The sequence below is a fragment of the Ranitomeya variabilis genome, chromosome 5 (assembly GCF_051348905.1).
Source record: "Ranitomeya variabilis isolate aRanVar5 chromosome 5, aRanVar5.hap1, whole genome shotgun sequence".
Taxonomy (NCBI): domain Eukaryota; kingdom Metazoa; phylum Chordata; class Amphibia; order Anura; family Dendrobatidae; genus Ranitomeya; species Ranitomeya variabilis.
This window is the reverse complement of record NC_135236.1, coordinates 553,404,394-553,425,314: the sequence shown is the minus strand read 5'-3', so window position 1 is coordinate 553,425,314 and position 20,921 is coordinate 553,404,394. Positions and strand designations below refer to the sequence as shown.

The following is a 20,921-nucleotide window of genomic DNA, read 5'->3' as shown; positions in this document are numbered from 1 at the left end:
CATTATTTTTTATTTTAATTCTTTTTTTTAACACACAAATATGGTTCCCAGGGCCTGGAGGAGAGTCTCCTCTCCTCCACCCCGGGTACCATCTGCACATTATCCGCTTACTTCCCGCAACGTGGGCACAGCCCCATGTGGGAAGTAAGCGGTTCAATGCATTCCTATGTGTACAGAATCGCAGCGATTCTGCACAAAGAAGTGACATGCTGCGGGTTGTAAACTGCTGCGTTTCTGCGCAGTTTTTCCCGCAGCATGTGCACAGCGGTTTGCGGTTTCCATAGGGTTTACATGTTAATGTAAACGCAATGGAAACTGCTGCGGACCCGCAGCATCAAAATCGCCGCGGATCCGCGGTAAAACCCGCAAAGTGTGAACATGGCCTTACAGTCTTTGTAGCACGTTTCCTTGAACTCAAAACTATGAAGTACCCTTGCATATTTTAGCTCTTGCTAGAATCTCCATATGTCTATTTCCATGTTTATTCTATTTCTACAAGGACATCTACCCCATATATTAAAGGATAACTAAACTTATAACCCCTTCAGGACATACATTGTGAGGTAATCTTATGTCATATATCTTGTCCCTGCCTTTGATGTGGGCTTGCAAGCTGAGCCTGCATCTTCTCCGCACATGACAGCCATCATGTGCCTCTTACAGCGGTGGGTGGATCGGAGCTCAGTCTGTGGCTGTTAACCTGCTAACTCCTGCTGTAAATCTCTGACAGCAGCATTTAACATGCACCCATAGGGGCGAACGCCGTTCCACGCTCCCATAGTCACGCCTGCTACGTGATCTAACGGCGCTGATGGGTGGTCATGACAGATGGGGGTTTGCTGAAAACTCCGTGCCTGTCTTAATGATTTTTCTGGGAAAGCTAGCCTGTGGCTGGCATTCATAGGCCATCAATATTTTCTCTATACACAGCAGTGCTCCAGCTATGTATAGCAAAATGATTGAATGAATGCAGTTTCTATTAACCCCTTCACCCCCGGAGCTTTTTCCGTTTTTCCATTTTCGTTTTTCGCTACCCTCCTTCCCAGAGCCATAACTTTTTTATTTTTCCGTCAATTTGGCCATGTGAGGGCTTATTTTTTGCGGGACGAGTTGTACTTTTGAACGACATCATTGGTTTTAGCATGTCGTGTACTAGAAAACGGGAAAAAAATTCCAAGTGCAGTGAAATTGCAAAAAAAGTGCAATCCCACACTTGTTTTTTGCTTGCCTATTTTGCTAGGTTCACTAAATGCTAAAACTGACCTGCCATTATGATTCTCCAGGTCACTACGAGTTCATAGACACCTAACATGACTAGGTTATTTTTCACCTAAGTGGTGAAAAAAAATTCCAAACTTTGCAAAAAACAAAACAAAACAAAATTGCGCCATTTTCCGATACTCGTAGCGTCTCCATTTTTCGTGATCTGGGGTCAGGTGAGGGCTTATTTTTTGCGTGCCGAGCTGGCGTTTTTAATGATAGCATTGTGGTGTAGATACGTTCTTTTGATCGCCCGTTATTGCATTTTAATGCAATGTCGTGGCGACCAAAAAAACGTAAATCTGGCGTTTCGAATTTTTTTCTCATTACGCCATTTAGCGATCAGGTTAATGCTTTTTTTTAATTGATAGATCGGGCGATTCTGAACGCGGCGATACCAAATATGTGTAGGTTTTTGGTTTTTTTTATTGATTTATTTTGATTGGGGCGAAAGGGGGGTGATTTAAACTTTTATGTTTTTTTTATTTTTTTCACATTTTTAAAAACTTTTTTTTTTTACTTTTGCCATGCTTCTATAGCCTCCATGGGAGGCTAGAAGCAGGCACAGCCCGATCGGCTCTGCTACATAACAGCGATCATCAGATCGCTGTTATGTAGCTAAAATGCAGGTGTGCTATGAGCGCCGACCACAGGGGGGCGCTCACAGCCACCGGCAATCAGTAACCATAGAGGTCTCAAGGACCTCTATGGTTACAATGGAGGAGCATCGCCGACCCCCGATCATGTGACAGGGGTCGGCGATGCGCTCATATCCGGCCGCACGGCCGGATGCGGTAGTTAAATGCCGCTGTCTGCGCTTGACAGCGGCATTTAACTAGTTAATAGCGGCGGGTGATCGCGATTTCACCCGCCGCTATTGCGCGCACATGTCAGCTGTAGAAAACAGCTGACATGTCGCGACTTTGATGTGCGCTCACCGCCGGAGCGCACATCAAAGCGGGGGTCCCGACATGTGACGTACTATACCGTCACATGTCGGGAAGGGGTTAAATCTAGTAAAATGTTAAAAAAAGTTTTCAAAAATATGAAAAAAAATTTAAATAAACTCAAAACTTTAAATCACCCTCTTTTACACCATTGAGAATAAAACAACTATAAATACCATATACACATATTTAGTAACACTGCATTAGTAAAAGATCGATCAATTAAAATATAAAATAAACTAATCACCAGAAATACTTGTTTTTTTGCCGCCGCAATAAAATGCAATAAGAGGCGATCAAAACATCATGTCTGCCCCAAAAATGATATTAGTAAAAATGTCAGCTAAGGGCGAAAAAAATAAGCCCTCACTCATTCCCATATCCCGAAAAATTAAACCCTTACAGGTCTCAGAAAATGGCGACAAAAGTGAAAAAAAAATATTTCTTGCAAATTTCAACTTTTTTTAAAATACATATTTTGCCACTGTGTACTTGTACTGACTTGAAGAATTATATTGCCAGGTTAGTTTTACCATATAGTGAACATGGTAAATAAAATAAAAAAAACAATTGTGAAATTGCACCTTTTTTTTGCAAAAGTACAACTCGTTCCACAAAAACAAAGCCCTCATACAGCTATATTTACGGAAACATAAAAAAGTTATGGCCCTTGGAATAAGGGAAGGAAAAAAAAAACAGAAGATGGCCACGGCATGAAAGGGTTACACATGGTTTGATATGTAATAGCCACATTTTAGTACTTTTGATCTGTCTAGGTCTTGAAACTCAAGTCAAGTTGCAGAAATGCTCATATTATTCTCGAGTATGAGCAGACTGGTGTGGTCAAGACTTTCTATTGAGCCTTTACACCGGAGCAGTTCTTGCCGATTGCCTTTATCAGTGATAATACCTTTTTAAAAAGTAAATTAGTAAAATATGGCATCTATACAAGTGATAGGCATTTTTATATAGCACACAGAGTGCTCAAGTCAAGCAAAGAAAGTGCTGCTAGCATAAAGTGTCTCTATTCCAGATCATATACTACCGCCTTCACACCCTTTATGGCTCTACTTTGGAGCCAATGTAAAATGTTAACATTTTGCATTAATGTCAAGCAACACGGGAAAGTCAGTTACCGCAATCACTTTAACATGATATTCAATATGGTTCCAAGAAGCTTAATTTAATCTTGCTAACCTTTCATTGCAGGACATATCATGAAAGACACAGGAAATCAGCATGTCTTCTAGCTGGTGTCCTAACGTCATCTGCTCTTGGGTACTTAGCTGAGACATAGCAAAAGCAAATTTCCTTTCCCATGCATTACTGCTTAGACCATGTTCCTTTTCGTGATCTGACATCAGTGATAATTGGTCATTTAGAGCCTTGTATCTTGATGAATTAAGATGGGATTTACGAGCCCGATTAAGATTGCAAAAAGTGATGGCTGGAAATGGAAGCCGAGCACTGTTCACCAGTATAACCTTCTCTTGTGTGGGATATTGAAGGTAGGTAGCCGTTAACTGACTGCACTGCCATAACATGCAGCCTAATACTAGAAACACAAAAGCGGCCCAGCAACAGCTCCTCCATCGGTTCTGAGAATGTATGATGTTTGGCACGCCATGAGCACTAGTATGACGAAGAGTATGGATGCAAATTGAACGTAAAGAAGTTCTCTGCTGCCATCCCATGATGGTGAAAAAAATTAAAACATCAAACATTCATCACTTATAGGTATAGAGGAAAAAATGATGATCGTTCCTTAATATGATACTTAGTGCTTTCAGGAGTTTACGAGTCCGGTAACCATAATGATAAAATGCATAGCAAGGTAAGCTAAGGCTATGATTTATATATACCTGCCTATGGAAATTAATGACAATGGCCCCCAAGGAGAGAATGTCCTACTGTTAATTAGCAGGCATGTAATTAAAACTAAATAAAGCTGCTTTCAATAAGATTTTTGAAGTCCTAGCACAGGGATTTCAGATTAGTGATTTTGTCAGCGCATTCAAGAATATTTATCCTTTACAGGCGTGTTTTAATTACTTTTTGTTTATTTTCTGTGCTGTTACTTGTATTGTTAATATTAGATTATATTTTGTGCTGTAAAATTTTCGATACATTATTAGTGAACAATTGTTTATATCCTTCTCTGATAAATACATTTTTTTCCATTGTTATCATTCTTTGCATTGTTATGTGATTGCCGTAGGAGAAAGAAAGGTTTCAACTTTACAAGCCATATTTTGATAAAACTTGTGTTTATTAGAACAAAGATTGAAGTAGAGCACCAGAAGAAGAGATGATCGTCTAGTGACTCAGATTTTATCTAGAAAACTAGGTCAATTTCTGAAAGGAACCAATCACACCAGAACCCATGTGCATTACAAGTAGCCAGCACCATTTGAAGCTGCCTGTGAAGCCAATCATTTAAAGCTATTTGTCACATTTTTGTGTTATGAACTTGCCCATGGGAGTAGTTAAAACATAGACTCCAATGTAAGTAGATTTGATTTGTCCTTGATCTGTATTGCACAAGGCTGGCAGGTCAAATAATTCCCATTGTTGAGTTCAAGGTATTTCAATCCAGCACTGATCACAACCATAAATAACCATCATGTCAGGAAGATTTAACATCTACAATATGAGAACCCACGTGATAGAAGACCAAACTATCATAGATAATTCAACCCTACCGAGAAAGCAGAAATAATAAAACAAAGTACAAATAAACAATGAAGAACATCATCATTAACCTAGTCAATAATGATAGCCCAACGACAACTAACAAACACTTCACTTTATTTACTAAAATAAATTAGTTCTATCATATGATGTTAAAGTTAGAGGAGTAAGAGATTTTTTAAAGTCTAATACATTTTTATTTTCATACACGTAACTTGTAATAACCCCCAAAAAAGAAAAACAGTTAAATTATCCAAAGACGATGAAAATATTATTTAGATAGACTAAGCACATATTAAAGGGATAGTCTCAGGCTAATAAATTAATTTAGCTATTTAGACAACATGAAAATAAGTGAGTTTACAATTGACTTGCTTCTTCTATCTGCTTTCATTCTCCTGATCCAAAAATTTCTATATCACATTAATCTACAGCTTTTTGTCCAGAAGACCGACCACCAGAACCTGGCCAAGTGTGGGCAGTAGTTGCATTCCAACAGGAGACTCCAAATATCCCAGACATCGCTCTACAGCAAAGTTATAAATCTTTGTACCGGGTTATCCAGTATATAGAAAAATATTTAGAATTGAGAGTCCTCAGTGGTTGATACCTTTTAATGGCTAGCTTGAAAAGATGGTGACAAATTGCAAGCTTTCGAGACTACTGAGGTCTCTTCATCAGGCAAAGACTAACACAAACTTTGGACATCTGTCTAGAGTCCATCGATTTCTATATAGCAGTTAGCTACATAGCTACTCGCCTTCCTACTCCTCCATATAAGCTTCTGAGCTGTTATCAGGTCTGTGGGTGGTCTGTTTAGTTCCACTGTTGGCATCCATCAATGGAACTGCCCAATGTTTACTGAGAATCTTTCGAGCCTGCTGTGTCCCATTATCAAAGGTGGTAATGAACTTAGTATAATCATTCTTGGGAGGCCTAACTATGGGTTTAAGCAGGTCTCACTTGGTGATTACGGTAATTTATACTCACAAAATGCCCCCCTCCTTTCCTTGAAAGTAATCTCTCAATCTAGTGATACATCCAACCTCTCTCTAGTCCTAAGATTATGCAGACTCCATTTACACTAAAATGTCTATCTCTAGTTACAATGATTACCCTCAGTAAAGGTACCTTCACACTAAACGACTTTGCAGCGATAACGACAGCGATCCGTGACGTTGCAGCGTCCTGGATAGCGATATCGTTGTGTTTGACACGCAGCAGCGATCTGGATCCCGCTGTGATATCGCTGGTCGTTGCTGAAAGTTCAGAACTTTATTTGGTGGTCAGATCGGCGTGTATCGTCGTGTTTGACAGCAAAAGCAACGATGCCAGCGATGTTTTACAATGGTAACCAGGGTAAATATCGGGTTACTAAGCGCAGGGCCTCGCTTAGTAACCCGATATTTACCCTGGTTACCATTGTAAAAGTAAAAAAAAAACCAGTACATACTCACCCTCTGATGTCTGTCACGTCCCCCGGCGTCCGCGCTGCTGCTCAGAGCTTCCTGCACTGAATGTGTCAGTGCCGGCCGGAAAGCAAAGCACAGCGGTGACGTCACCGCTGTGCTCTGTACTGCCGGCGCTCACACAGTGCAGGGAAGCGGACGCCGGGGGACGCGAATGTAAGTATGTAGGGTTTGTTTTTTTACATTTACACTGGTAACCAGGGTAAACATCGGGTTACTAAGCGCGGCCCTGCGCTTAGTAACCCGATGTTTACCCTGGTTACCAGGGGACTTCGGCATCGTTGGTCGCTGGAGAGCTGTCTGTGTGACAGTTCTCCAGCAACCACACAGCGACGCTGCAGCGATCGGCATCGTTGTCGATATCGCTGCAGCGTCGCTAAGTGTGAAGGTACCTTAAGGTTCTTTTGTGATTTTATTTTATTGATGTATCATTTGGTGTCTCCTATGTTAATTGCCAAACCAGCATTAACATGGACACTACTTGTTGGTCTTTTACCTGTACATCATTATATGCTCCATAGATTATTATTAATTCACTGTTGTGAATTTGCTTTTTGCTCCCTCTAGTGGTTACTAGTTTTTTGACTCTGGTTTTTCTGTCATTCCTTTTATCCGCACCTGGGTCGTTAGTTAGGGGTGTTGCTATATAAGCTCCCTGGACCTTCAGTTCAATGCCTGGCAACGTAGTTATCAGAGCTAGTCTGCTGTGCTCTTGTCTACTGATCCTGGTTCCAGTTATATCAGCTAAGTCTGCCTTTTGCTTTTTGCTATTTGTTTTGGTTTTGTATTTTTGTCCAGCTTGTTCCTAATCTATATCCTGACCTTTGCTGGAAGCTCTAGGGGGGCTGGTGTTCTCCCCCCGGACCGTTAGACGGTTCGGGGGTTCTTGAATTTCCAGTGTGGATTTTGATAGGGTTTTTGTTGACCATATAAGTTACCTTTCTTTATTCTGCTATCAGTAAGCGGGCCTCTCTGTGCTAAACCTGGTTCATTTCTGTGTTTGTCATTTCCTCTTACCTCACCGTCATTATTTGTGGGGGGCTTCTATCCAGCTTTGGGGTCCCCTTCTCTGGAGGCAAGAAAGGTCTTTGTTTTCCTCTACTAGGGGTAGCTAGATTCTCCGGCTGGCGCGTGTCATCTAGAATCAACGTAGGAATGATCCCCGGCTACTTCTAGTGTTGGCGTTAGGAGTAGATATATGGTCAACCCAGTTACCACTGCCCTATGAGCTGGATTTTTGTATTCTGCAGACTTCCACGTTCCTCTGAGACCCTCGCCATTGGGGTCATAACAGTTTGCCAGGCCAGTATTAAATGTTTAATGCATTGCAGAAGAGGGATTATAAGAAAGAAGATTCTGAGTTTTTTTTTTTTTTTTTTTCTTCTTCCCCTTTACCTCAGAGTGGCTATGCTTGCTGCAGACATGAATGTCCAGACCTTGATTACAAGTGTGGACCAGCTGGCTACTCGTGTGCAGGGCATACAAGACTATGTTATCAGAAATCCTAGGTCAGAACCTAAAATACCGATTCCTGAACTGTTTTCCGGAGACAGGTTTAAGTTTAGGAATTTTGTGAATAATTGTAAATTGTTTTTGTCCCTGAGACCCTGTTCATCTGGAGATTCTGCTCAGCAAGTAAAAATTGTTATTTCGTTCTTACGGGGCGACCCTCAGGATTGGGCTTTTTCGCTGGCGCCAGGAGATCCGGCATTGGCTGATCTGGATGCGTTTTTTCTGGCGCTCGGTTTACTTTATGAGGAACCCAATCTTGAGATTCAGGCAGAAAAGGCCTTGCTGGCTATGTCTCAGGGGCAGGATGAGGCTGAAGTGTATTGCCAAAAATTTCGGAAATGGTCCGTGCTGACACATTGGAACGAGTGTGCACTGGCCGCTAATTTTAGAAATGGCCTTTCTGAAGCCATTAAGAATGTTATGGTGGGTTTTCCCATTCCCACAGGTCTGAATGATACTATGGCACTGGCTATTCAAATTGACCGGCGGTTGCGGGAGCGCAAAACCGCAAATTCCCTCATGGTGTTGTCTGAACAGACACCTAATTCGGTGCAATGTGATAGAAAAACCGCAAATTCCCTCATGGTGTTGTCTGAACAGACACCTGATTTAATGCAATGTGATAGAATCCTGACTAGAAATGAGCGGAAAATTCATAGACGCCAGAATGGCTTCTGCTACTACTGTGGTGATTCTACACATGTTATCTCAGCATGCTCTAAACGTATAGCTAAGGTTGTTAGTCCTGTCACCGTTGGTAATTTGCAACCTAAATTTATTCTGTCTGTAACTTTGATTTGCTCACTGTCATCTTATCCTGTCATGGCGTTTGTAGATTCAGGTGCTGCCCTGAGTCTCATGGATCTCTCACTTGCTAAGCGCTGTGGTTTTACTCTTGAACCATTAGAAAATCCTATTCCTCTTAGGGGTATTGATGCTACACCATTGGCAGCAAATAAACCGCAGTATTGGACACAGGTTACCATGTGCATGACTCCTGAACACCGCGAGGTGATACGTTTCCTGGTTTTACATAAAATGCATGATTTGGTTGTTTTAGGGCTGCCATGGTTACAGACCCATAATCCAGTCCTGGACTGGAAGGCTATGTCAGTCTCAAGTTGGGGCTGTCGTGGTATTCATGGGGATTCCCTGCATGTGTCTATTGCTTCTTCTACGCCTTCGGAAGTTCCGGAGTATTTGTCTGATTATCAGGATGTCTTCAGTGAGTCTGAGTCCAGTGCACTGCCTCCTCATAGGGACTGTGACTGTGCTATAGATTTGATCCCGGGCAGTAAGTTTCCTAAGGGAAGACTGTTTAATCTGTCGGTACCTGAACATACCGCTATGCGTTCATATATCAAGGAGTCTCTGGAGAAGGGACATATTCGTCCGTCTTCTTCCCCTCTTGGTGCGGGATTCTTTTTTGTGGCAAAAAAGGACGGATCTTTGAGACCTTGTATTGATTATCGGCTTTTGAATAAGATCACTGTCAAATTTCAGTATCCTTTGCCGCTGTTGTCTGACTTGTTTGCCCGGATTAAGGGTGCCAAGTGGTTCAACAAGATAGACCTTCGTGGTGCGTACAACCTTGTGCGCATTAAGCAAGGTGATGAATGGAAAACCGCATTCAATACGCCCGAAGGTCATTTTGAGTACTTAGTGATGCCTTTTGGGCTCTCCAATGCGCCTTCAGTTTTTCAGTCCTTTATGCATGACATTTTCCGGAAGTATCTGGATAAATTTTTGATTGTTTATCTGGATGATATTTTGTTTTTTTCTGATAATTGGGATTCGCATGTGGAGCAGGTCAGGTTGGTCTTTAAAATTTTGCGTGAAAATTCTTTGTTTGTCAAGGGCTCAAAGTGTCTCTTTGGTGTACAGAAGGTTCCCTTTTTGGGGTTCATTTTTTCCCCTTCTGCTGTGGAGATGGACCCAGTCAAGGTCCGAGCTATTCTTGATTGGACTCAGCCCTCGTCAGTTAAGAGTCTTCAGAAGTTCTTGGGCTTCGCTAACTTCTACCGTCGTTTTATCGCTAATTTTTCTAGCATTGTGAAACCTTTGACGGATATGACCAAGAAGGGCTCCGATGTAGCTAACTGGGCTCCTGCTGCCGTGGAGGCTTTCCAGGAGTTGAAACGCCGGTTTACTTCGGCGCCTGTTTTGTGCCAGCCTGACGTCTCACTTCCCTTTCAGGTTGAGGTGGATGCTTCGGAGATTGGGGCAGGGGCCGTTTTGTCGCAGAGAGGCCCTGGTTGCTCTGTTATGAAACCTTGTGCCTTTTTCTCTAGGAAGTTTTCGCCTGCCGAGCGAAATTATGATGTGGGCAATCGGGAGTTGTTGGCCATGAAATGGGCATTTGAGGAGTGGCGTCATTGGCTCGAGGGTGCTAAGCATCGTGTGGTGGTCTTGACTGATCACAAAAATCTGATGTATCTCGAGTCTGCTAAACGCCTTAATCCGAGACAGGCCCGCTGGTCATTGTTTTTCTCCCGCTTTGATTTTGTTGTCTCGTATTTACCAGGTTCAAAGAATGTGAAGGCCGATGCTCTTTCCAGGAGCTTTGTGCCTGATGCTCCTGGAGTCACTGATCCTGTTGGTATTCTTAAAGATGGAGTTATCTTGTCAGCTATTTCTCCGGATCTGCGACGTGTGTTGCAGAGATTTCAGGCTGATAGGCCTGAGTCTTGTCCACCAGACAGACTGTTTGTCCCGGATAAGTGGACCAGCAGAGTCATTTCCGAGGTTCATTCCTCGGTGTTGGCAGGTCACCCGGGAATTTTTGGCACCAGAGATCTGGTGGCCAGGTCCTTTTGGTGGCCTTCCTTGTCAAGGGATGTGCGGTCATTTGTGCAGTCCTGTGGGACTTGTGCTCGAGCTAAGCCTTGCTGTTCTCGTGCCAGCGGTTTGCTCTTGCCCTTGCCTGTCCCGAAGAGACCTTGGACACATATCTCCATGGATTTCATTTCTGATCTTCCGCTATCTCGGGGCATGTCCGTTATCTGGGTGATATGTGATCGCTTCTCCAAGATGGTCCATTTGGTTCCTTTGCCTAAGCTGCCTTCCTCTTCCGATCTGGTTCCTGTGTTTTTCCAGAACGTGGTTCGTTTGCACGGCATCCCTGAGAATATTGTGTCAGACAGAGGATCCCAGTTCGTTTCCAGGTTCTGGCGATCCTTTTGTAGTAGGATGGGCATTGATTTGTCGTTTTCGTCTGCTTTCCATCCTCAGACTAATGGACAGACGGAGCGAACCAATCAGACTTTGGAGGCTTATTTGAGGTGTTTTGTCTCTGCTGATCAGGACGATTGGGTGACATTCTTGCCATTGGCTGAGTTTGCCCTTAATAATCGGGCTAGTTCCGCCACCTTGGTTTCGCCTTTTTTCTGCAACTCTGGTTTCCATCCTCGCTTTTCTTCGGGTCATGTGGAGCCTTCTGACTGTCCTGGGGTGGATTCTGTGGTGGATAGGTTGCAGCAGATCTGGAATCATGTGGTGGACAACTTGAAGTTGTCACAGGAGAAGGCTCAGCGCTTTGCCAACCGCCGTCGCGGTGTGGGTCCCCGACTACGCGTTGGGGATTTGGTATGGCTTTCTTCCCGCTTTGTTCCTATGAAGGTCTCCTCTCCCAAATTTAAACCTCGTTTTATTGGGCCTTACAAGATATTGGAAATCCTTAATCCTGTATCTTTTCGTCTGGATCTTCCTGTGTCGTTTGCTATTCACAATGTATTTCATAGGTCCTTGTTGCGGCGGTACATTGTGCCTGTAGTTCCTTCTGCTGAGCCTCCTGCTCCGGTGTTGGTTGAGGGCGAGTTGGAGTACGTGGTGGAGAAGATCTTGGATTCTCGCCTCTCCAGGCGGAGGCTTCAGTACCTGGTCAAGTGGAAGGGCTATGGTCAGGAGGATAATTCCTGGGTGGTCGCCTCTGATGTTCATGCGGCCGATTTAGTTCGTGCCTTTCATGCCGCTCATCCTGATCGCCCTGGTGGTCGTGGTGAGGGTTCGGTGACCCCTCACTAAGGGGCGGGGTACTGTTGTGAATTTGCTTTTTGCTCCCTCTAGTGGTTACTAGTTTTTTGACTCTGGTTTTTCTGTCATTCCTTTTATCCGCACCTGGGTCGTTAGTTAGGGGTGTTGCTATATAAGCTCCCTGGACCTTCAGTTCAATGCCTGGCAACGTAGTTATCAGAGCTAGTCTGCTGTGCTCTTGTCTACTGATCCTGGTTCCAGTTATATCAGCTAAGTCTGCCTTTTGCTTTTTGCTATTTGTTTTGGTTTTGTATTTTTGTCCAGCTTGTTCCTAATCTATATCCTGACCTTTGCTGGAAGCTCTAGGGGGGCTGGTGTTCTCCCCCCGGACCGTTAGACGGTTCGGGGGTTCTTGAATTTCCAGTGTGGATTTTGATAGGGTTTTTGTTGACCATATAAGTTACCTTTCTTTATTCTGCTATCAGTAAGCGGGCCTCTCTGTGCTAAACCTGGTTCATTTCTGTGTTTGTCATTTCCTCTTACCTCACCGTCATTATTTGTGGGGGGCTTCTATCCAGCTTTGGGGTCCCCTTCTCTGGAGGCAAGAAAGGTCTTTGTTTTCCTCTACTAGGGGTAGCTAGATTCTCCGGCTGGCGCGTGTCATCTAGAATCAACGTAGGAATGATCCCCGGCTACTTCTAGTGTTGGCGTTAGGAGTAGATATATGGTCAACCCAGTTACCACTGCCCTATGAGCTGGATTTTTGTATTCTGCAGACTTCCACGTTCCTCTGAGACCCTCGCCATTGGGGTCATAACATTCACACAATCATATAATACCACTTAACTTTAGAGAAGCTTTTATTTTTTTCTCACTATGTGCTCATGGAGTGCAATATACAATTTTAGTTCATATCTATATTAGAAGTTATGTTTTAGATCTTCTATATCCTTGTTTTTACTATCTTCCTAATTGGGTATAATTTACAAGTGAATAATTCACTTATACTGCTTCACTCTTATCAGTTCTGCAAAATCACAATCCCCACAATTCCTCCTTACCCAAGGCCCCACCAACCCACAATTCCCTCAGGGTGGCCAAAATAAAAGGCCACTCTAAAATGTTCAGTTTTATCACCCAGCACATTGCCACAGATATTGCAAGTTTTGACAGTTCATGCGCATGACCATATTTTCAGTCTGAATGAGATCCAACAAAACATCGGATTGGTCGTGGACCGATGTTATTCTATGGGGATGTGCACATATCCAATTCTTTTCCTCAGACCAAGGTGGTCCGAGGAAATAATTGCAGTATGACTAGGTTGGATCTGATTTGCCGATCGCACTCGCCCAAGCAAGTCAATTAGTCTGTGGAAAATGTCAGACTGCAATCAGATGACATCTAAGTGCAATCCAATTTTCACAAGATTGACAGAATGGTGAAGATGTAAAATTTTTGTTTTTTTTTCTGAGTTTGATCAGAGTGTGATTAGTATAATCGGCCTGATTCTTTTGGATGAGAGAAAATACACTGGTATGACCTTAGCCTCATTGATCTGCATTTTTTTTCTGCCTGGGCAGAAGGGGCATAGTGGTAGTGAGGCACATTCAGCAGCCTGCCTAGACAGTGGGCTGCCTACCGGCAATGTTCCACTGCATCTGGGATGGTTGGACTTATGGTTTTATTTTTCATTCATTCATTCATTCATTCATTCATTCATTCATTCATTCATAGTTGTAACAGCCAAACCTTTCTAATTTTTACTTAAAGTGAACCTGTCAGCAGGATTGTGCTCAGTAACCTACATACACTGTCAGGTTGGCGCTGTTACACTGGTTAAAATGATACCTGGGGTGAAGAAATCCATCTTGTGGTTGCTGTTTAATCTTTATTTGCAGTTTTCAGTTAGTGAGATTCTCGTGCTTCGGGGTGGCCTGTGGGGGGGGGGGGGGGCCTTATGTGGTGCTCTGCTTCTCCAGATGGGGCATAATCATGGGATATTCCCTGTCCATAGTTCGAATCTTTGTAAATGTTAGCGACTTTACCTGCAGCAGCTCTACACACCTCAGTGAGTGCCTTCAATTCTGCCTCCTGAACTGACATGTGAGTTGTACATTTAGTACAAATAATTAAGTACGCCACATTAGAAGTGATGCAGCTGAATGTACCTGGTATCTTATAGTCCTGATGTGAATTGGGGATCTTTATCTTGTCCGTGGTCATTATAAATAGACAGGTTTATAATTTTTCTGGTGGCAAGGAAAGGTACCTGCAGCTGTTGGAGAGGACAGGGAGCCTCTTATAATGATGCTTCTTAGATTTGGGGGCTGCCTAAAACACATTAGTGGGGAGTCCGGAAAAATGGATTGTAATCGGCATCTTGTTGTAGTAAAGGTTGTAATTTCCGTGCAGCTCCCCTTAGCACCTCCAGATTTAGATTGTAGGTAACTACTAGAGGTACCCGGTTATTTTCTTCTTTAGCTTTGTAATGTAGCAGGTGATTCCTTGATATTTTGGTGGCTCTTGTAATCTGGTTTTCAATTGTTCTTGGATGGTTGCCCTGATTCAAAAAGGTTTTCTGAGGCGACCAAGGTGTTCATCTCTATCCATTGGGTTGGAACATACAGTATACAATTGTATCTGATGGCTTGGCTGTAGACAATAGAGTTTTGTATGTGTTTTGGATGGAAATTGTCCCATTTAACATATGTTGGATAGTCGATTGGCTTCTATTACAGGGATGTCTCTATTTCATTATTCTGTACCTTAATGGTGTTGTCCAAAAAGTTAATTTCAGTGCTGAAGTAGTTGAGTGTTAAGATGATGGTTGGATTAAATTGATTAAACTGTTGATGAAACGTCTTTAGTAGTGATGAGCGAGTGTACTCATTGCTCGGGTTTTCCTGAGCATGCTAGGGAGACGTCCGAGTATTTATGACTGTTCGGAGATTTAGTTTTCATCACGGCAGCTGAATGATTTACAGCTACTAGCCAGGCTTAGTACATGTGGGGGTTGCCTGGTTGCTAGGGAATCCCCACATGTAATCAAGCAGGCTAGTAGCTGTAAATCATGCAGCTGCCGCAATGAAAATTAAAACTCCCACCAGTCATAAATACTCGGAGGTCACCGAGCGTGCTGGGGAAAACCCGAGCAATGAGTACACTCACTCATCACTAGTCTTTAGCTGTTGCTCAGACTCCATCCAGATGATTAAAATATCATCAATGTAGCGGTAGTACACCAGGGGCCTGATGGGACATGAGGACAAAAAGTCGCTTTCAAGCTTGGCCATGAAAAGATTTGCATACTGTGGGGCCATTTTTCTTCCCATTTCTGTGCCAGTCTCCTGTATATATACAGTATATCTTGTTGTCAAATTCAAAGTAATTGAGGGTGAGGATAAATTTTATAAGTTTCACCACAGAATCAGCATCAGTCCCTGTGTTTTCCAGGAACAATTTGCAGGCATTTAATCCATCCTGGTGTGGGATATTAGAGTACAAAGATTCCACATCCATGGTGGCCAGGATGGTTCCTTCTGGTAGAGGACCTATTGCTGATAGTTTCTTCAATAGGTCATTTGTGTCCTGAATGAAGCTGGGTGTATCTTTTACCAGTGGTTTAAGAATACCCTCTACCCATCCAGATACCTGCTCAGTAAAGGTGCCCACACATTAAATAATTGGTCTTCCTGGATTTCCAGATTTGTGGATTTTGGGAAGCATGTAGAATGTCCCTTTTCTTGGACTATCTGGTATCAGGTCATCGGCTCTTATGGATTCGAATGTCAGGCAGACAAGATACCAACTTGTCTTTTTCTTTTTGTCTGTTTCTCTCCTGGGCACTGATGTTGGATGCTTTTGTCTCCTGTTAGTGTCTATGATGGTGGATTTTATCAAATGTCTGAAGGAGTCTATATATTTATCCAAATGAGGGTTGCGTCCTGGTGGAGGTGTCCAGTCTGACCTCTTCTTGGTTGTCAGGATCCCTTTTCCTTCAGTCCAAGTGTTTTCTGAATCTTCTCTATCATTGAAATATTGCCTCAGGCGCAGTCTAATGAAATAATGTTCCATATCAATACCGAGTTCAGTTTTATCTCGGGCCTTAGTAGGACAAAATGAGAGTCCTCTGGAAAGCACAGACAGCTCCACTTTGTTGGGTTAATAATCTGAGAGATTGATGACACAGTGTTAGGTGGCGAGTTCCCACTGCTACACATGGGGAATCTCGAACCATGTCCACTGTGGTCTCCCATTCTCCTCCAGCCGCAGTGGAACCTGCTCAGCAGAGACATCGATCCCAGCGTATGGCTCAAGCTGATACTGTGCGCTTTGTTACTGCTGCCTTTCCAGGCTCAACACTTGAAGCCAGCACTGATTAGTGGCGAGCAGACATTCCAAGGACTATGTCCTGCTTTTCCCCAACTGAGCATGCCCACGGGTCGACCTCTCATTAGAGGTCGGGGGTCACATGCTCAGGTCCTGTAGCGGCTCCTATTGGATCACTAGGAAGGTCCTGGAGAGCTACAACTATAAAGGGTTCTAGCTAGTATAAATCAATTAGTGTGTGTGTGTGTGCGTGTGTGTGTGTGTGTGTGTGTGTGTGTGTGTGTGTGTGTGTGTCTGTCTGTGTGTCTGTGTGTGTGTCTGTCTGTGTGTCTGTCTGTGTGTCTGTCTGTGTGTCTGTCTGTGTGTGTGTCTGTGTGTCTGTGTGTCTGTGTGTCTGTGTGTCTGTGTGTCTGTGTGTCTGTTCTGGTGAAAGCTCCAAATCATTCCCATCCCTAGTGTTGAGGAATGCTCGCGAATGTTGGAGCTGTCTAGCGCCAGTAACCATCCAGCACCAGGCACAATCTATAGTGTCATTCAGCAGTGTTAGCCAGTGCGGCACCATGCGCAACCAGTGCGCTTAAATGTCCCTAGTTAGGGCGGTTAGTGGTGTACGCCAGAGCAGCGCTGCACGCACCCAGTGCGCTAAATCTATTTTTAGTTTACTCCTGACACCACTGTAGCGGTGTCGAGTGCAAGAGGTCTCGAGGGACTCTGACACTGAGTCTTGGGGCAGAGTTCTGTGACTCCTTGCTTGCGCTCTCTGTGCGGTATCGTGGCCCTGTGATGCAACAGGGTTTGCTTCCTTCATACGGGGTGAAGCTAAGCCGTGTGTGTCTTCTCTTAATATTGCCATATAGTCCGCCATTACTGAGCAGCAGGTGTCTTCTCTGCACGGTGGACCCCGGCCGGCGAACGCATCTTATATATCCTATTATTTATATTTGGTGTGTTCCGCCAGTCTTAACACACAGTTAGATGCTTTTGTGTCTGGAATGGAGTGGTTGTCCAAGTTGTCAGGTTTTGGCTTTGTTTTGTATATGTTTGTATAGAGTCCTGAATTGAGGCGCAATCTGTGTAGCTTCTTTTCCTTATTATGAATCAGTAAGGTCTGTAGTTTATTGTAGTATTGCAATTTTTGCTCTGTGTTTTCTGGAAGTGTTTTCCTCAGAGGTTCAAATTGTCCTTGGACTTTACTCTTTATGCTGTAGCAGACATGCAAAAGGTTGTTCCTTAGTCTCTCAAAAGTCTTGTGACAAAGATTTTGTGCATAATGGGTATAGTAGGTATGAAGAATTGTGTTTGTAATCCAGAGTACTTTGGGAATTAGATTCTCCGTTTTGCATTTAGATAAGAAAAAAATCAATTTGTGCACATTTCTTCAGGATTTACTTTAGTTCCATAAATATTCGGTACATTCTGGTATCTTTCATTTTCATTATTCTTGTGTCCTGTTGTTGTAGGATGCTAGCAGGTGCGTAGGATGCAGTGACACATAGCAGGCAGAACAAGGTTAACAGGTTCTTTATGTTTAAGAACAGTAATGGTACAAGCAGGGGAGAAAGTCAAATGCAATAGAATGTAACAGGTTAACTTATCAGTCTCTGTGTGCTGGAGGAAGGCGGCTGGAAGATCCTACGGCGGCACCTCAGGTGGCACGAGATGCCTCCGATCCGGTCCCTCAGATGAGCGATGCACTTTCTCCTTGCTATGATGAATCCTCCGAGTTCTTCAGCATGCGATCTCCTGATCCGTGCACACAGTGTGGCAGAGGTGATGGTCGACGGCACAGAAGAAGAAGCAGAGTTCAGTGAGCAAGGCCACAGTAGGAGCACACAGTCCAGCGGACACAGCCGCAGGCACGGGCCATTCCTCAGCAGGCACCGCAAGGATGGGTTTAAGCGGTGCCTCCATGGTGGTGAGCGGAGCGATGGTCCATACTTTATCCTGGTCATTAACCAGTGAGGAAGTCTCTCTGAGCTGAGGGTAGGAAGCGTTGGCAGTCTGGCTAGCTTGGGATATAGGCACAGTTAGCGGGCATGGGTCTGTGAAGAGGGAGTTAACCGTCTTACTACTCATAAGCTCGGTCCCCAAGTGTTCTCTTTTCCCGCTCAAACTGCTATTTACAAGTCCGACCTGCCCCCATCAATCAGGTGCCCTGTACTGCTCTGGTCAGCAATCTCTTCCCCCTGCAACACTGGTTACAGCTCTGACGGTTCTGGCTCAGACACGCAGGAGAGACCATCAACTTCGTTATCTTCCCTACACTGTGTATAAATATGTGATTCTTCAGATATTGCATTATTCTATGCTTGACCTGAGCAGTCTCGAAAGCTTGCAATTTGTTACCATCTTTTCAGTTAGCCATTAAAAGATATCAACCACTCAGGACTCTCAATTATAAATATTTTTCTATCTACTGGCTAACACGGTGCAAAGATATACCATATTTTCCGGCGTATAAGACTACTTTTTAACCCCTAAAAATTGTCCCAAAAGTCGGGGGTCGTCTTATACGCCGGGTACGGCGTGTGCAGGGATCGATCCTGGATATTCCCAGGGTCTGAAGGAGAGGAAACTCTCCTTCAGGCCCTGGGATCCATATTCCTGTAAAAAATAAAGAATAAAAATAAAAAATATGGATATACTCACCCCTCCGAGAAGCCTGGCTGTCACCGCTGCAAGCGTCTGCCTCCTTTCCTAAGAATTGCAGAGCGTGAAAGACCTTCGATGACGTCACGGTCAGGTGACCGGTCACATGAGCGGTCACGGACCAATCACAAGACCGTGACATCATCGAAGGTCCTTCACGCTCTGCAATTCTTAGGAACGGAGGCAGACGCTTGCAGCGGTGACAGCATGGTTCGTCGGAGGGGTGAGTATAGCCATATTTTTCTTATTTTTTACATGAATATGCATCCCAGGGCCTGAAGGAGAGTCTCCTCTCCTTCAGACCCTGGGAACCACACGCCGTATAAGATGACTGGGCGTATAAGATGAGCCCCGTCTTATACAGCGGGCATATCCGAAATTCCATATTTTATATGGAAAAGTTGGGGGTCGTCTTATACACCAGAAAATACGGTATATCTTTCCTGTATCAAAATGGTGGATACCAGAATGTACCGCATCTTTGTGGAACTAAAGCAACTTCTGGAGAAACGTGCACAAATGGACAGCGACATTTTTTTCTTATCTAAATGCAAAAAGGAGAATCTAATTTCCGAAGGACACTCGATTACAAACCCATTTCTTCATACCTACAATACCCATTATGCACAAAACCTTTGTCACAGGACTTCTGAGAGACTAAGGAACCATCTTTTGCATGTCTGCTACAGCATAAAGGGAAAAGTCCATTGGCAATTTGAAACTCTGAGAAAAACACTTACAGAAAACACAGAGCAAAAATTACAACAATACTATAACAAACTACAAACCTTTCTGATTCATAACAAGGAAAATAAACTACACAAATTGCGTCTCAATTCAGGACTCTATACAAAACAAAGCCAAAACCTGACAACTTGGACAACCACTCCCAGAGGTGTATCCAACCTTTCCTGCACCCGGGGCAAAGGATCAGTTTGGCGCCCCCCTTCCCCCATTTGAACCTTAACTATAGGGAAACTGTATGACCAAGCGAAGGTACATTCCTGAATCCCCATAATGTTAAAATAGATACCAATAAAAGTTAAATTAATTGAGACATCAGTAGGTTAAGTGTTTTTGAATATCCATATTGAATCAGGAGCCCCATATAATCCTGCATAAAGGTTAATCATTATTATCCTCCATAGACACATTTGCCCAATATAGTGCTGCACAAACGTTGATTATGACCCAATAAGATGCTCCATAAATATATTTGCGCCATATAATGCTGCACAAACGTTAATTATGGCCCCCTAAGATGCTCCATAAATATGTTTGCCCCTTATAGTGCTGCAGAAACGTTGATTTTGCCCCATAAGATGCTCCATAAAGATATTTGCCCCATATAGTGCTGCAGAAACGTTGATTATGCCCCATAAGATGCTCCATAAATATATTTGCCTCATATAGTGCTGCAGAAACGTTGATTATGCCCCATAAGATGCTCCATAAATATATTTGCCTCATATAGTGCTGCAGAAACGTTGATTATGACTAGTGTTGAGCGATACCGTCCGATACTTGAAAGTATCGGTATCGGAAAGTATCGGCCGATACCGGCAAAGTATCGGATCCAATCCGATACCGATACCCGATACCAATACAAGTCAATGGGACTCAAGTATCGGACGGTATTCCTGATGGTTCCCAGGGTCTGAAGGAGAGGAAACTCTCCTTCAGGCCCTGGGATCCATATAAATGTGTAAAAGAAAGAATTAAAATAAAAAATATCGCTATACTCACCTGTCCGACGCAGCCTGGACCTCAGCGAGGGAACCGGCAGCGTTGTTTGTTTAAAATTTGCGCTTTTACTTGGTTACGTGAAGTCCCGGCTTGTGATTGGTCAGGGCGGCCATGTTGCCGGGACGCGGACCAATCACAAGCCGTGACGTCACGGGAGGCTGGACACGCGCGCTTTTTAAAATGGGCGCGTGTCCAGCCTCCCGTGACGTCCCGGCTTGTGATTGGTTGCGCCGCGGTCAACCAATCACAAGCCGGGAGGCTTGTATAATACATCAGCTGAGAGGTGATACATGGGAATGTGAGACACATCCTGCAAATTCGACCAAACTTATTATGCAATAAT

The 20,921-nt window shown here is 43.7% G+C and overlaps 1 protein-coding gene across 1 annotated transcript in view; it reads right to left on the bottom strand.

Annotated features, from left to right (window-relative positions):
- LOC143773835 (epithelial sodium channel subunit beta-like) overlaps positions 1-3,751 on the bottom strand; it is a 67,810-nt gene extending 64,059 nt beyond the window's left edge. Inside the window, exon 1 of the mRNA XM_077261170.1 lies at positions 3,405-3,751. Within this exon, the coding sequence (XP_077117285.1) occupies positions 3,405-3,751 (347 nt within the window). The remainder of the gene's footprint in view (positions 1-3,404) is intronic.
- Between the last annotated feature and the right edge of the window lie 17,170 nt (positions 3,752-20,921).